At 42.8% G+C, this 18370-nt stretch overlaps 1 protein-coding gene across 7 annotated transcripts in view; it reads right to left on the reverse strand.

The window, feature by feature from the left end:
* dop1a (DOP1 leucine zipper like protein A) overlaps positions 1–18370 on the reverse strand; it is a 315487-nt gene that overhangs the window by 120425 nt on the left and 176692 nt on the right. For all 7 annotated transcript variants that reach the window (XM_060831625.1, XM_060831624.1, XM_060831626.1 and 4 more), the window contains one exon: positions 4417–4528. In XM_060831625.1, coding sequence (XP_060687608.1) covers positions 4417–4528 — 112 coding nt within the window. The remainder of the gene's footprint in view (positions 1–4416; positions 4529–18370) is intronic.

An 18370-nucleotide genomic window follows, 5' to 3' on the forward strand; every position in this document is an offset into this window, starting at 1 on the left:
CATGTCAAAGGTCCCGATATGGAATACCCCCCAAATCTCGAACAGCCAAATAAAACAGATAGCATCTCAGAATTAGTGGTGGTTTGGGATCATAATATTTCTTAACCAAATCTGTGAACTCTTGGAAGGTTGAAGTGTGTGGTGCCTCTGGGAAAGTTAAGCCCCTTTTAACCGAAAGTGCTGTGGGTCCATAAGCAACCAAAAAGATTACTCATTGCTTTTCATCTCTTCCAAGGTCATTTGCCCAGAAAAATACTGCATTCTTTCCACATACCAGGCCCAGTCCTTGAAGGCAGGATCAAATGAGTCAAGCTTCCCAAATAAAACATGACGCCAAAAATGATTACCCCAAATCAAAGATGACTATTATGAGTAAATTTGTAAATAACACAAAAAGTCGTGGCGTTGTGGATAGTGAGGAAGGTTATCAAAGGATATAGCAGAGTACAGACCAGTTAGAAAGTCAGATGGAGTTTAATCTGCAGAAGAGTGAGATAATGCACTTGTGAGGTCAAATATCAGAATGTGCAGTAAATGGCAGGACTCTTGGGAGCATTGATACACAGAGGAATCTTGGGGTCCAAGTCTATAGCTTCCTGAAAGTGGCAACACAAGTAGATAAGTTGATAAAGAAGACATTGGCATGCTTTGTCTTCATCAGTTGGGACATTGAGTATAAAAGTTAGCAGGTTATGTTGCAGCTATATAAGATTTTAGTACGGCCACACTTGGGAGTATTGTGCGCTTCTCTGGTCACCACACTAGAGGAATGATGTGAAGGCTATGGAGAGGGAGCAAAAGGGGTTTGCTGGGTTGGAATGTATCAGCTATAAAGGACAGGTCAGACAAACTTGAATAGAATAACAGAATGCCTACAGTACACAAAGAAGCCATTCAGCCCACTGAACCTGTACCAAAGCTCTTAGGAACATCCCACCCAAACCCATCCCCTACCCGTAAGCCCACATATACAGTGGCTAATTCATCCAACCTGTACATCCCCAGAGACTACAAGGGGTTGTAGCATGTCCAGTCAACCCAATCTGCACATCTTTGGAATGAGAGGAAAACTGGAGACCCCAGAAGAAACCCACACAGACACAGCCAGGGTGTGCAAACTCCACAGGAGTTATCCAAAGCTGTCAGTTAACCACTGCACTTACCTAGCTCACCACTATCTTCTCGTGTGATTAAAGAAGGTAATAAAAGATGTGCTCACCAGCAAAATGCACATCCTCTCAATGAACCATTAAAAAAGTGTTCTTGATGAAGAGCAGGTTGCTGGCAAAAAAAAAGTAGGAAATGAGTTGTTGAAGAGGACATAAGGAGCCTGCAAAGAGATATAGCAGGGTGAGTGGGCAAAGATTAGCAAAAGAAGTCTGGAAAAGCGTGAAATTGTCCATTTTGGCAATAATAAAAAAAATGTTATGGATTATAGAAGGTTAGTATGCAGGTAAAGAAAATAATCAGGAAATTTAACAGAATGTTATGGTTTATTGTGAGACAACGGAATGCAAAATCAGATTACTTACAGTGTGGAAACAGGCCCTTCGGCCCAACAAGTCCACACCGACCCGCCGAAGCACAACCCACCCATACATATACCCCTTACCTAACACTATGGGCAATTTATCATGGCCAATTCACCTGACCCGCACATCTTTGGACTGTGGGAGGAAACCGGAGCACCCGGAGGAAACCCACGCAGACACGGGGAGAACATGCAAACTCCACGCAGTCAGTCGCCTGAGGCGGGAATTGAACCCAGGTCCCTGGCGCTGTGAGGCAGCAGTGCTAACCACTGTGCCACCGTGCCGCCCTTAAATGTCAAGATTATGCTCCAGTTATACAGGGTATTGGTGAAACCACACCTTGGACTACTACATACATTACGGATTGCCATACTTATAGAAGGATGTTAATGCACTGTAAGCAGTTCTTGGAATAAGACTGCCTTATGAGGAAAGTACAGACAAGCTAAGTCTGCACGCTCTGGAGTTTAGAAAAGTCAGGAGTGACTTAATTGAAAAACATAAGACCCAGAGGGGACTGGACATGGTCAGTCGATGTAGGAAGGATGCTCCTTTTTGAGGGACAATCTAGAACTAGCGGTTGCTGTTTTTAAAAAAAAAGAGGTTGCCCGATGTAACAGAAATGAGGGAATTTGTTTTGTTCTCCCTCAGAGGGTTGAGTATCATTGGAATTCAATTGTTTTTTAGATTAGACTAGATTTGATTAGATTACTTACAGTGTGGAAACAGGCCGAACAAGTCCACACCGATCCGCCGTCGTGCAACCTATTCAGACCCATTCCCCTACATTTACCCCTTCAACTCACAGTACGGGCAATTTAGCATGGCCAATTCACCTAATCTGCACATTTTTGGACTGTGGGAGGAAACCGGAGCACCCGGAGGAAACCCACGCAGACACGGGGAGAATGTGCAAACTCCACACAGTCAGTCGCCTGAGGCGGGAATTGAACCCGGGTCTCTGGCATGTGAGGCAGCAGTGCTAACCATTGTGCCACCCACTGTTTTCTCTACATCATTGAAGGCGGAGGAACAACCTGCGGCATTGGTAGGATAGATACTCAAATAGGGTGGAAATGACAAAAACTGAAAGAACTGTGGATGCTGTAAATGAGAAACAAAAATAGACGTTTTTGTTGGTAAAGCTCAGCAAGTCTGTTAGCATCCGTGAAAAGAAATCAGAGTTAATGTTTAGGGTTTGGTGACCCTTCCTCTGGTTGGTAATCATGGACCAAGGCACAGCTCCTTAATTATGTGTCTGCGTCTGTTGTGGTAGGTGATATCACTTCCAGTTCTTTTTTTTTTGAGGGATTGGTAAATGGGGTCCAAATCAATAAGAGTCTTAATGGAGTTCCGATTCGAATGCCAAGCCTCTAGGAATTCCCATGCATGTCTTTGTTTAGCCTGTCCCAGGAATGATGTTTGTCCCAATTGAAGTAGTGTCCCTTCTTGTCTGTGTGCATGGATAATAGTGACAGTTAGTCATGTCTTTTGGTGGCTAGTTGGTGCTCATGTATCCCGGTGGCTAGTTGCCTGTCCGCCTGTCCAATGTAATGTTTGTTCCAGTCCTTGCAGGATATTTTGTATATGACATTCGTTTTGCTGGTTGTTAGTACGGAGTCTTTTAGATTCATCAATAGCTGTTTCAGCGTGGTGGTAGGTTTGTGAGCTACCATGATGTCTCAGGGCTGGAGTAGTCTGGTCCTTATCTCAGAGATGTCTTTAATGTATGGCAGGGTGGCTAGAGTCTCTAGGCATGTTGAGGTCTGTAGTGTAGCAACTGGCAGACTGCGCTTATTGGGCACCCATTGTTCCTGAATTTATAGAACATTACAGCGTAGTACAGACCCTCAGTCCTTGAATATATTGTATAGGTGCTTTTCCTTGGCTTCTCATGTTCCTGGGTGCTGCAGTGTATTGTGGCTCATTTAAATAATGCCCTGATACAAATTGGTTTGTGGGTGTTGGGATGATTGCTCCTGTAGTTGAATATCTGGTTAGGGTGTGTGGCTTTCCTGTAGATGCTGGTCTGCAGTTCTCCATTTTTTTTTGTTCTACTGTGACATCTAGGAAGGGGAGACTTTTGTTGTTCTCATCCTCTTTGGTGAGCTTTGTACCAGTAAGGATGCTGTTTGTGGGTTTCTTTTAATTTATTGCGTTTCGTGATGACAAAGGTGTCATCCACAAAGTGGACACAAAGCTTACACTAGATCGTGGGAAAGGTTGTTTGTTCTAATCTCTGCAAGAGTCTGTGAAGAGTTCTGATATTGGTGATCCCATCGGCGTCCCATTCATTTGTTTGTAGGTCTTGTTATTGAAGGTGAAGTGGGTTGTGAGACACAGGTCTACTAGTTTGAAGATGCTATCCTGGAGAAGGGAGTTGGTGCTGTCAAGTGTTTGTGTCCTTGGTTCATCTAGCAGTGAGGCCAGCTTTTTTTTGACTAGGGTGATGTTTATTGACATGAAAAGGGCCGTCACATCGAAGGAAACCTCATTGTCCTCTACCTTGGTGTCTTTGATAATATTAAGGAATTCCTGGGTGAAGTGGATGGAACTGATATAATGTACTCATGAACAACAGGTACACGATAAGCGCAGACGGCCAATTCCTACACAACAGACCTAAACAATAGTTCTTTTCCACTCGAATTTTCACAGATTACAGCACGAGGTGAATATTTTCGATGTGGCTGGTTTAAATTAGCAGAGGGGTTTACCCCAGGTCGTAACACACAACGCACCCAGAGACTCTAGCCATTCTGCAACAAGTCTACTAGCTCAGCGAGCAAACCTATAACCTGATCCACAACCTCAACTACAAATCTTCTCTAAAATCACTTCTCTGAAATGTTTCTATGAATGAGTAACTGAATGTGTAACTTACCTGGTGATACTGTATGGAAGGGTCTAATAAACAGTAGTGAATAACTGTAGTCATTCCTTCAAGAAGAGTGAGAATCATGTCTGGGGCAACACTCACTGCCATCCATGTGGGCCTTTAGAAAACCAGAAAAAATAATTTACATGTTTACTGTTGGCTATCATTTCAAAAACACCAAGAAAAGTATTGTTAAAATTCTACTAAATTCAAAGTTTGAATCATTATCAATTACAGTGAGGCTTGTATAACTTATGGACTTGATGGCTTTTTATATGTCATCTCCAATCCAGCTTATATCTTTCAAAATTATTGTATTTATTTTAAAAAAAAACACATGGAATTCTAGTGGTTGATTTTAACTTGAATCTATAAAATTGTATTAAATATTTCAGTAATCAAATGTTCTTCTAACAGGGTTATTGAATTTGAAATGTTAATTTTGTTTCTCTCCACAAATGCTCCCATACCACCTGAGTTTTTCTAGTACTTTGTTTTTATTTCAGATCTCTAGCATCTGTAGTATTTTATATATTGCATTCATCTGCCTTTATCACAAACATGAGAACTGAACACAAATTGAGTAAAACAGGTCTCTGAATAGTTAAATATTTGAATTATTGACTGGTATGGTCATACTCAGTCCTTGAATGTAGTTCATCAATCAATTGCTCATAGTACATCTTCTATAGTTTGCTCTTCCTATCTACAGCCTCACTGTGTTGAATTCAATTTCCATTGCTCGATAAGTATGCCTTTTTAAAATAGGCCATGAGTGAAATTGTAAAACATAGCAATTTGTTCCCTACTTCCTTCTAACTTTGTAGAACATTGCACAAAAATGTTACTCAGGAACATCTGTCTTTAAAGTTCTTTAATGTCTTCTATTCTAAACTTAGATTATGGCAAGTCTCAAATGTGGAAAATCTCAATTTTTGTGATTCAGCTGAGTCTAAGATTGAAAGACTTGAAAACTCAAGCAAGTGATCACACTTGCTTTCCCCACTCAATATCAATATATTTTTAAAATGAATTAATTAATTGATCTTCTGCTTCGACGCTTCTAAGAGACCAACTACTATTTAGCGATTGATATATTAAGCAATGGAGGATTCGCAATCCTCTGAGATAAATAACTTCAATTATTCATTATCTTTGTTTGAAGAAATTTCTTTTAATCTCAATCTGAAATGATCGACCCTTTTCCTCAAATCATACCTCTGTGTTCCAGATTCAAAGAATCATAGACTATCTACAGTGTGAAAGCTGGTCTTTCGGCCCATCGAGCATACACTGACCTTCAGAACATCAGCCCATCCCCCTGTAACCCTACATTCCCCGTGGTTAATCCACATAGCTTGCACACCCCTGGAAACCATGGGGTATTCACCGTAGTCAATTTATCTAACCTGCACATCTTTGGACTGTGGGAGGAAACGAGAGCATCCGAAGGAAACACACGCAGAACGAGGAGAATGATGCAAACTCCACACCGGCAATTGCCCATGGCTGGAATCAAACCTACATCCCTGGTACTGTGAGGCAGCAGTACTAACCACAGGGCCACCATGCTAGGGTAATCTCTTAATCTTTCAAGCCCCTTCAAAATCTTGAATATGTGAACAAAGTCACCATTCATTCTTCTCAATTCCAGAAGGTTAAGGACTAACTTATTCAACCTTGCATTACTGAAAAACACTCTCATCACAGGAACATGAGCTGTACTGCCTCCAATCCATGTATATGCATCTTTAAATGTGGATATAAAAAACACAATACCACCAGATGTGTTCTCACCAAAGGCTTGTACAATTATTATTACAACTTCTTCATTCTTGCACTCCAATTCTCCTGTGATAAAAGGTCACCATGGCATTTGTCTTTAAAACTGTTTACTACACCTGCATGCCAACTTGGTACCTTTGTAGAAGTACAACAAATTCTCTCTGCACATCAACAGTTGAACATTTCTTGCCTTTTAAGAGATATTGCCTATTCTTAAAATCAAAGTGAAAATGTGATAATTATTCATTTGCAACTATGTTGCTTACTCACTTAACCTGTTGGTATTTCTTTGTAACCTTTTAAGTTCATATTCCCACCTAGCTTTGTGTTATCACAAAGTATGAATGCTTAACGCTCAGTCTAATTCATTAATTTTGATTTTAAATAATGGATGGCCAGTGTTATTGTTGTACTATTTTACTCATTACAGCGGTCAGTTTGAAAATACTCCTTTTACACCTACTCTCTGCCTCTCGTCCATTATTCAATCCATGATGTCTCTATTTTCACCACACCACCATATTCTAAGGTGACTATTTGTACCTACAGCTCATTAAACCTATTTACCACATTCCTTGCATTGACATACATTCACAGTAAAACTAACTTAGTTCTTAGTATACTAATTCGTCACACTATTTCCTGTTCTAATGCTGATCTGTGCCCCTTGTTTCTCTCTCTAATGTTCTATTTCCCAGCCACCCACAGTTATCAGAACCAATTTTTGCAGTCAGTACTCAGTGCTGTAATGTTTCTACAACTAGTCACACAATAGTTCCATCAGCAGGAGATGCTGTAGGCATCTGTTGCCAAAGAAGTAGTTTCAATGATTTTATTAGAAAATGCTTCAGCAATGGGAAGAGTTTCATTGTAGGCGAAAAACTCAGAATAAAACAAAACCCATTCCTGATAGAAAGCCAATGAGTGATAATACTTCAAAACCTTTCCTTGTCTAATGACAATGCTCAAATCGCCAGGCATACATCACTCACTGCTGAAGCTGCACCCCCATATAAGATCCTTTTTTTTTCATATCAATTACATCTTTTCCACTCCAAGTTTCTAGACTCTACCAACACCTATGACACATTCTCTAAGGGGATTCAACAAAAAAAGTCTCTATTTCACCAGTAACCTTCTATTCTCCATTAAAACCATTTCTGCAATTCAAGTGTATTGACAGTCAAGGTGTCAATTTTCTTGCTCCTTCTGGAATTTACTACCCCAGAGTCTGGTGAATGCTGCAACATTGAGTAAATCTGAAGAGGTGATAGAAAGATTTTTAGTTAGTGAGAGTTGAAGGGTTATGGACAGCGGGCAGGAAAGTGGAGTTGAGGCAGAGATAAGATCAGTCATGATCATATCAAATAGTTCGACAGGCTTGAGGGACTGAATATACTATTTTATCTTTTAGTTTTTTTCTGAATTTCAAGTGATTTTTCGCACACTTCTTCAACTTGCATGTCACTGTGTTGAAAACAAGCTTCAGAACTTTTCTTCACTAACTAATTCTTCCCAGAATCTCATTATTTTAGAGATTCGCATCTGTCAAATTTCTTCATCTGCTGTGAGATGACCTAACTCTCCATGCAACAACAGCTGGCACAAAGCCATGAAATAAGATTCAATGATGGGAAGCCCAAAATTTTGAAACAGAAGGCCATCATCAAACAAGATGATCACGTGGTTTGTGATCACAACTCTTAAGAAATTAAAAATCTAATATTGTTAATTAGAAGTTTGCAAGTAGCACCAAAATTGGATGTATAGTGGATAGCGAAGGTTACTTCAGAGTATAACAGGATCTAGATCAAATAGTCTAGGCTGAGGAGTGGCAGATGGAGTTTGATTTAGATAAACGCGAGGTGCTACATTTTGGAAAAGCAAATCAGAGCAGCACTTATACACTTAATGGCAAGGTCCCGGTGAGTTTTGCTGGATGAAGCAGCCTTAGCATACAGGTTCATAATTCCTTGAAACAGAATCACAGGTAGATAGGATAGTGAAGGCAGCATTTGGTATGCTTTCCTTCATTGGTCTAAGCATTGAGTATAAGAGTTGGAAGGTCATGTTACGGGTGTAACACACATTGGTTGGGCCACTTGTAGAATACTATATGCAATTTTGGTCTCCCTCCTATCAGAAGGATTCCAGAAAAGATTTATAAGGGTGCAGCCAGGGTTGGAGGGTTTGAGCTATAGGAAGAAGTGGGGTGGGGGGTTGGAGTTACCAGGGGTAACCAATGGAGCACAGGTCTCTGGCACAGAATCTGTCTCTGTTGCTCAGAGGAGAAGGGGGGACCAGGAGCACAACTTTCGTCATTGAGGATTCCATAGTAAGGCGGTGAGGTAGGAGGTTTTGTGGGATGAGAGAGACTCACAATTAGTGTGTTGCCTCCCAGGTGCCAGGGTTCGTGATGTCTCTGATCGTGTTTTGAAATCCTTGAGGGGGGGAGGGGTAGCAGCCTCAAGTCATGGTCCACATAGGCACCAATGACATAGGTGAAGAAAGGTGAGGATCTAAGGCAGAAATTCATGGAGCTAGGATGGAAGCTTAGAACTAGAACAAATAAAGTTGTTACCTCTGGTTTGTCGCCCATGCCACGTGCTAGTGAAGAGAGGAACAGGGAGACAGGGGAGCTGAACCTCTGACTGCAGGGATGATATAGGACAGTGGGTTTTGGATTCTTGCATAATTGGAGCTCCTTCTGGGGAAGCTGGGACTTCTCCAAATAAATGGTTTTTACCTGAACCAGAGGGGTATCAGTATCCTGGGGTGAAATTTGCTAATGCTCTTCAGCAGGTTGGGGAGTGGGCATTAAACTAATGCAGAAGGGGGATGGGAACCAAAATTGTAGTTCCAGTGTACAGGAGGTTGAAGGTCGTAAGGTCAGGGATAGGATTTTAAGGTTGCAAGGGGATACCGGCAATGAGGATATTGGTTTAAAGAGTATGTACTTCAATGCCAGAAGCATTGGAATAAGGTGGGTGAACTTGCAGCAGGAGTTGAAACTAGGGATTTCGATGTTGTGGCCATCTCAGAGACATGGCTAGAGGAGGGACAGAATGTTGTTGCAGATTCTGGGATTTATATATTTCAGTAAGAACAGAGGAGATGGCAAAAGGTGGGGGATATGGCATTGTTAATCAAGGGTAATATTATTACAGCTGAGATAACATTTGAGGACAATTCCACTGAGATAGTTTAGGCTGAGGATAGAAACAGGAAAGAAGAGATCACCCTGTTGGGAGTTTTCTATAGGCCTCCGAATTGTTCCAGAGATGTAGAGGAAAGGATAGCAGATGGGGGTCAGAGGGTGGGTAGGGGCGGTGCTGGACAGGGTTGGGGGGCGCTGGCGAAAGGTGGTGTTGGGGGATGGGTGGAGGGAGGTGGTGTTGGGAGGTTGGGTCGGGGGCGGTGTTGTACGTATTTTGGGGGACGGGTTTGGACAGGGTTTTGGGGCCAGCCAGGGGGCAGGGGCGGTGTTGAAACAGGGGACAGTGTCGGAAGGGGTTTGGAGCAAGTGGGGAGCTGGGCGTCGCGCAGTGTGCTGCTGCCTAGTCTCCTGAACAGGGAGCAGAAAACTCTGAGCCCCAGATGAAAGGCATTGAATTTATTAACCGAATTATCAATTATCCAAATGAAATAGTGCCTGCCCATCTCGTTCGGATAATCGAGGTTCCTTCATATATAAACATATAATATACAAATGAGGCAACAACTAAAACAAAGGAAAGCTGATATCCTGTGTCCCTGTGCCACGAAGGAACTTGAGAATGCTTTGAGAGCCCTAAAGAATCATGTGTTTCCAGCTACTTGAGCTCAAACTTGGGGAGTGGGAGGTGTCACTGAGGATACAGGTGGTGAAAAGTTTCCTGGATCATACACTGCAGGAATGGTCTCCCCACAGCCACAGGTAGTTCAGGAGGAGTGTAAATGGAATGGTCATTTGACAGTTTAAAAGGAATGCAATGCAGGATTCCTCAGGGGAATTGGCAGCATTGTGCTGAGACTTAACACAGTGATGACATCTCAAAAATGTGCAGTTCAGATACCATCCAAGACATCAACAACAAAATTGATACAGAAGCACAATGTATCATTTTAAAAATATGTGGTAACAGGAATTTAGATTTGGAGAAGGAGCAAGACTGTCAAGATAAAGCAGGCTTGTGAGTTATTGGTAAATTGATAAATCACATACTGCTTCAGATTGTTGGAGCTTTGGAAACAGTTCTGGAGCAATGAATTTCCCGGGTTATTTATGACCATTCTAGCAGTCCATAATCTAACAGTACGTTAGAGATTAATTGGTTGATAGTGCCTTGGAGTGCTGAGTGTGACCAGTAAGAATGTGTAATCACTGGGAGTTGGGGAGAGAGGCATTGTTGTGTCTTGTTCTGGCCATTTTTGCAAGGGATTGGTTTATGTTTGAGGTGCTGCTTGTTACATCTAACAGAGGGCCTAGGTAAATACCAGGCTTTGTTTCTCCTTAAGTCCTCCAGTTAATAAAGGGGCAGAAATGGCAGTCAGTGCAATGATATGCTCTTCCTGTCAGATGTGGAACAGTCAATTACCCCTGGAGACACTAATTGCTGGAAGCATCCCTGACTTCAGCTCCTCTCAGATCACATGGATTGGCTGGAGCAGCAGTTGGAAACCTTGAGGAGCATACCGAAGGCAGACTGTGTGACAGGTTGTAACATCAGGGAGCTTGTCACACCACAAATACAGTCAGGTAGATGAGTGAGCACACCAGGAGTGGTTGGCAGATAGTGCAGGATTCTCCTGTGGCTATCCCCCTTTCAAACATTCATGTCAATTTTGGTTGGGAGAGACAGTCTCCGAGGGCAAAAAAGTAGCAACAGCCAGGTCTTTGGTACTGTGACCTGCCATATCCTGCTTTACAACAGAGCCAACATTCAAGCAAGCAATTGTGATGGGGGGACTCTTTTGTCTGAGGCACAGACAGGTGTTTCTGCAGCTGCAATTGAGACCTCAGGTTGGTGTATTGTCTTTCTGGTGCCAGGGTCTCAGAGTGGTTGTAGCAAGTTCTCAATGGGAAGCAAGAGCAGCGAGGGGTTGTTAGAATCATTGGTACTGATGACATGGGAAGAAAGAGGGATGAGGTCCTGCAGAGTGAATATAGCGAGTTAGGCAGGAGGTTAAAAAGAGGACCTCAAGGGTAGTAATCACTCTATTACTCCCAGTGCCACATGCTGGTGAGAGTAGGAATAGGAGGTTCGGACAGGCGAATGTGTGGCTGAGGAGCTGGTACAGGAAGCAGAGATTCAGATTTTTGGATCACTGGGAATTTCTTCTGGGGCAAATATTTCATAGAATAGAAGAGAATCTGAAATGGTGTGTGGAAATAGGCCCTTTGGCCCAGCAGGCCTACACCGATCCTCCAAAGACTATCCCACTCAGACTCAGTCCCCTAGCCTATTACTCTACCTTTATCCTTGACTAATGCACTAAACCCACACACCCCTCAACACTGTTGGCAATTTAGCATGGTCAATTCACTTAACCTGCACATTTTTGGATTGTGGGAGGAAACCAGAGCACTCGGAGGAAGCCCACACAGACACAGGGAGAATGCGTAGATGCTGGAGATCAGAGTAGAGAGCATGGTGCTGGAAAACAGGTCAGGCAGCATCTGAAGAGCTTCATCAGGAGGGACTTGTGTCCGAAACGGCGCAATATTGAGGGCCAAAGGTCATGTACTGCTCTGTAATGTTCTATGTTCTAACTGGATAACAGATACATGTAATTTATTCCTTTTTACCACAGCACTAACAGACGTCATTGTGGTTCTATAAGCACATTGTCCTGATCCCACTATACCGATCACTGCAACGGACAGCTGGAACCGACAACCGGAAGCGGCAGTTTCAAATTACTACAAATGCCGGAAGAAAGATCACAGCAGCGCTTCACAGGAGGCTCCCAAGCACTGAGGATGTCACCTAGACAGGGAACGAAACGTCTGCAACACAAATTCCCAGCTCAGCGAACAGACCCACAATGACAAGCACCCGAGCTACAAATCTTCTCCCAAACTTTGAACTAACAGACGTAATATCGCATCAAAAGATAAGCTTCGAAAGAAGGTGCAATGTTCAGTGCCTTTCCCTCTGAAATCCCACATTGGACAACAGTCTTGGTTTCACAAGTGTAACTTATTTCCAACTTAGTGAGTATTTAGATTCCCTACAGTATGGAAACAGGCCCTTTGGCCCACCAAGTCCTCACCGACCCTCTGAAGAGTAACCCATCAAGACTCATTAAACCCCTGACTAATGCACCTAACACTATGGACAATTTAGCATAGCCAATTCACCTGACCTGCATATATTTAGATTGTGGGAGAAAACCGGAGGACCCAGAGGAAACCCATGCAGACACGAGGAGAATGTGTAAATTCCACATAGACAGTCGCCCAAGGCAGGAATCAAATCTCGATCCCTAATGCTGTGAGGCAGCAGTGCTAATCACTGAGCCACTGTGCTGCTCAAATGCAGTAGAGCTGGGTTTGGCAGATCCTCCATTGGATAAGTATCTCTCATCCAATGGAGGATCTGCCAAACCCAGCTCCACTGCAGCACTTACTATCTCCAGGCCTGCAGAACCCAAAGTCTACTGCTCCATGTCTCCACTCCCAGTCTATGACAAAGTTAAGCTCCACCAAATGGCCAGGAGTAAATCATCTCTTTATGTGCTTAACCTCTTAATCAAAGTGGGATGAGTTCAACTACCTATCTCTGGACTAGTCAGGCAGAGATTTCCTGGTCTGACTTTGACAGACCTGGGAGGGTAGTTGTGATAAGCAATCTCAACCTTTAAAAAGTACTTGGATGAGCCCGTGAAGTGTCATAACACTCAAGGTTATGGGCTCAGTGTAGGAAAGTGGGAATGGTGTATTAGGTGCATAATTTGGTGGTACAGATTCGATGCGCTGAAGGGTCTCTTCTGTACTGTTTCATTCTATGATCAAAGGGAGGTAAAGATTGAACAGTTTAGTATCAAGTTCCAATGGAATTGAATTGGCTGGGGCATTATCCTCATAAAAGGAAATTTCAGAAAGATGCCCAGTTGGAGTTGATTTGACTTCCAAGCACACAGACTCGGGTTAACCTAAGCTACAAATCTCATACCTTGTAGCTGCTTCACATTTTTGTCATCACCTCATTTCCAGGCTTTGTCTTAATCTCATTAAACGCTGAAGGATGTTTCTCTGCCTATGACTCTTCCCCTGACTTACTGCATCCTGGCTCTGCTACTTCCACCTCTTCCAGGCATGCTGAACCCTCGCTATGTTGTTCCATCCTTTCCCCTGCACTGGTACTCAGCTCTGCTGATTCCTCCTCTGTGGACTTGCTGAGCCCTGGCTCCTCCTCCCAGGCCTGCTGAACCACAGCTCTGCTTGGTACTCAATGGGAGGCAGAGATCGAAAGCAATTTACAGGGTGGAACTCCATTATTTAAAAGTCAGAATTCTTATCCCTACTGGAAGGCAAACTCTCTAATGTTAACTTGGTGATTTCTATCAATGTCTCTCAGATCTTTGTCTCTCACAAACCAAGCGTCCACACTCCATCATTCATTGATTACACTAGCGATTACCTGGATAACTGAGTAAAAAGACTATTTCCTTCCATCAAGTTTGTTTATAATAGAATCCCTATTATACTGAAAGAGGTTATTTGGTTCATTGAGTCTGCATTAATCCTCTGAAGAGCATCCCACCCAGACCATCCCTGACCCTACCTCCATAACCCTGCATTTATTATGGCTAATCCATCTAAACTACATGTCTTGCCAATACCTCTAACCTGCACACCTTTGGACCATGGGAGAAAATTTGAGCATCTGGCAGAAACCCACACAAACAAGGAGAGAACATACAAACTCTACACAGTCACCCAAGGTTGGAGCTGAACCCAGGTCTCTGCTAACCACTGTGCCATGTGCCACTCTGCAAGGGTTAAGGTCTGCAAAGTGCACACTGCAGTTGAATTGCAGATTTACACTCTGAAAGCTTAAGATTAGACTTTAGATTAGATTAGATTCCCTACAGTGCAGAAACAGGCCCTTTGGCCCAACCAGTCCACACTGACCCATTTCCCTCTGACTAATGCATCTAGCACTATGGGCAATTTAGCATGACCAAGTCACCTAACCTGCACATCTTTGGATTGTGGGAGGAAATCGGAGTACCCGAAGAAAACCCATGCAAACATGGGGAAATGTGCAAACTCCACACAGTCGCCAGAGGCTGGAATCAAACCTGGGACCCTGGTGCTGTGAGGCAGCGGTCCTAACCACTGAGCCACTGTGCCACACATCTAGGAAATCTATACAGATATTTTAAAACTCGTAAACCTTAATAATCAATTGCACAGTATAATTGCAATTTTCTAACAACTACAATATAAGCTTTACCAAATGCAGAACGTAAGTTACGCAACATGAATGCAAATAAGGAGAAGTAAGTCCCCAGCTCCTTCACCATTCAATAACTTGGAGAAAGCAAGGACTGCAGATTGAGGAGGTCAGAGTCGATAAAATATGGAGCTGGAACGGCACAGCAGGGTCAGGTTGCATCAGGGGTGCAGGAAAGTCGATGTTTCGGGTTGGAACCCTTCATGAGGACTTTACTGCTCTGCCGCACCATTCAATAAGATTGATTTGATTCTTCTACATTCCTACTGATCATCAAGAAACTTACACTCGTTTACTTCTATTTACATCTGCCTTAAAGATGCTCAGACTCTGCTTCCACCCCTTTTCAGAAAACAATTCACAACCACTTGAGAGAAACAATTTCCCTAATTTCAGCCTTAAATGAGTGAGTCCTTACTTTTAAACAGTGACTCCTAGTTCTAGATTCTTCCACAAGAGGAAACATTATTTTCATAGTCACTTTATCAGAACACCTGAGGATCTTAAATGTTTCAATGAAGTCATCTCTTAATCAATGAATATACACCTACAGACAACCATGAGATCTTTGCATGAGAGAGCCTGTTATTCCAGGTATTAGCCTTCTCTGTAAAATGAGAAATGAAGGTTGAAGGCTGTAAAGAACATTTACTATTTGGGTAAATCGTATGAAAGATTAATATCTCTCTTACCTACCCAACACCACATTGCTACATAATCTTATTGGTTAGCAGATTTCATGAAAAACAGGGAGAACTAGGCATTTGGATACAGAACTGGCTCAAAAGGTAGAAGCCAGAGGGTGGTGGTGGAAGGAAGTTTTTCAGACTGGAGGCCTGTGACCAGTGGAGTGCCAAAAGTATCTGTGCTGGATCAATTACTTTTCATCATTTATATAATGATTAGGATGTAAACATAGTTAGTAAATTTGCAGATGACACCAAAATTGGAGGTGTGGTGGACAGCAAAGAAGGGTATCTCAGATTACAAAGGGACCTTGATCAGATGGGCTAAGGGCTGAAGAGTGGCAGGTGGAGTTTAATTTAGATAAACGAGAGGTGCTGCATTTTGGGAAGACAAATTTTGGCAGGACTTACAACTTCATGGTAAGGTCCTTGGGAGTGTTGCTGAACAAAGTGACCTTGGAGTGCATGTGCATAACTCTTTGAAAGTAGAGTCGCAGTAGGTAGAATTTTGAAGGCGACGTTTGGTATGGTTTCCTTTACTGGTCAGAATATTGAGTATGGGATTTGGGAAGTCATGTTGCAGCTGTACAGGACATTGGTTAGGCAACTTTTAGGATATTGCGTGTAATTCTGGTCTGTGAAATTTGAAAGGGTTCAGAAAAGATCCACAAGGATGTTGCCAGGATCGGAGGATTTGAGTTATAGGGAGAGGTTGAATAGGCTGGGCTGTTTTCCCTGGATCATCGGAGGCTGAGGCGTGACTTTATAGAGATTTATAAAATCATAAGGGGCATGGATAGGGTAAATAGGCAAAATCTTTTCCCTGGGGTGGGGGAGTCCAGAACTAGAGAGCATCAGTTTAGAGTGAGAGGTGAAAGATATAAAAGAGACCTAAGGGGCAACCTTTTCACGCAGAGGTGGTGCATGCATGAAATGAGCTGCCAGAGGAAGTGGAGGAGGCTGGTATAATAACATTTAAAAAGCATCTGCATAGGTTTATGAATAGAAGGGGTTTACAGGGATATAGTCTTCGAGGAAAAAGTGAGGACTGCAGATGCTGGAGATTAGAGCTGAAAATGTGCAGGTCAGGCAGCATCCAAGGAACAGGAGAATCAACATTTCGGGCATAAACCCTTCTTCAGGAAATGAAGAAGGGATACAGGGATATGGGCCAAGTGCTAGCAAATAGTATTAGATTAGGTTGGGATATCTGGTCAGCGTGCTGTACACTTCTATAATTCGAAGCTGTTTAAATTTAAGCCTTTTTAAAACTCCAATAGCCAATTGATAACAATATAAACCTGAGGCAGTTTGTACTCAGTCTGGATTTATTCATAGTGAATCAGTTCATATTTTATATATATATATATATATATATATACACACACACACACACATATATATATATATATATACACACCTCTTCACTCAATTTGCATCCCATTAGTATCTCATGTATTTTTGAAGATTTATTTAATTAATTAATCAGGATATCTGGTCAGCATGGACGAGTTGGTCTGTTTCTATGCTATACAGCTCGTTGACTCTAAGCTGTTTAAATTTAAGCCATTGCAAATACTACGGTGGCTCAGTGGTTCGCACTGCTACATCACAGCACCACGGATCAGTGTTTGATTCCCACAAAGACAACTGTTTGTGTGGAGTTAGCACATTCTCCCCATGTCTGCGTTGGTTTCCTCTAGGTGCTCCGGTTTCCCCCCCACAGTTCAAAGATGTTCAGGTTAGGTGAATTGGCCATGCTAAATTGTCCATAATGCATTACTCAGAGGTAAATATAGGGTGGTGGAATGGGTCTGGGTGGGTTACTCTTTGGAGGGTCAGTATGGACTTGTTGGGCCAAAGGGCCCGTTTCCATACCGAAGGGAATCTAATCTAATTCAAACTAAACCTGAAGAAATCAAATTAAAGACTGGCAGTCCCTTAAAGGAGCTCCAAAACAAAATTAAATGCTTTTTAAAAATTAATTTAGATTAGATTAGATTAGACTTACAGTGTGGAAACAGGCCCTTCGGCCTAACAAGTCCACACCGACCTGCCGAAGCGCAACCCACCCATACCCCTACATTTACCCCTTACCTAACACTACGGGCAATTTAGCATGGCCAATTCACCTGACCCGCACATCTTTGTGACTGTGGGAGGAAACCGGAGCACCCGGAGGAAACCCACGCAGACACGGGGAGAACGTGCAAACTCCACACAGTCAGTCGCCTGAGTCGGGAATTGAACCCGGGTCTACAGGCGCTGTGAGGCAGCAGTGCTAACCACTGTGCCACCGTGCCGTGATCACTGATCACAAAAGGCGTCAACTTTGTTTGTGGACACTACATGCTCCCTTTCCAGGGCACTCAGATGCAGATGTAACTATGAAAGAGAGGCAGACAGCTGATCTCACAACTCCTTCCATGGTCTACTGCCTGGACGTGATGGTGGCCACCATGGCCAGGCTCAGGAGCAGACCCACAAGGACATCCACATCACCTCTCCCCCAAAGATCACGAGTGTGGGGCTGTACTCCAAACAAAATCAATGAGGAGCTCCTTCAAGAAATGAAAGGAGGGACATAATCTGCTACAACACACATATACATGGAACACAGATTCCTCAAGGCTTAAAAAATTACAAATAGCACACTGTATGGAAAATTCATTCACTTTCGCATGAAATTCAACAATCTAACTATTTCATACCGCAATAACTGCAGACCATATAGAGAGGAGTGACTGGAGACATTTTAAAAAATTTTTTCATGGGATGTGCACATTGCCAGTTAGGCCAACAATTGTTCCACAATCTTAACTATGCTTGTACTGAGTGGCATGTTAGGCCATTTCAGACAGTATTTAGAAGTCAACTAAATAACAGTGGATCCTGAATCACACGTAGGGCAAAGCAGGTAAGGATAGCATATTTCCTTCCAGAGGCATCATATGTTAGGTTACACAGAACATTGAACAGAACAGCATAGAAACAGGCTGTTCAGCCCACCAAGTCTGTGCCAACCATGATGTCATTCTAAACTAA

This window comes from Hemiscyllium ocellatum, chromosome 10 (assembly GCF_020745735.1).
Source record: "Hemiscyllium ocellatum isolate sHemOce1 chromosome 10, sHemOce1.pat.X.cur, whole genome shotgun sequence".
Lineage (NCBI taxonomy): Eukaryota > Metazoa > Chordata > Chondrichthyes > Orectolobiformes > Hemiscylliidae > Hemiscyllium > Hemiscyllium ocellatum.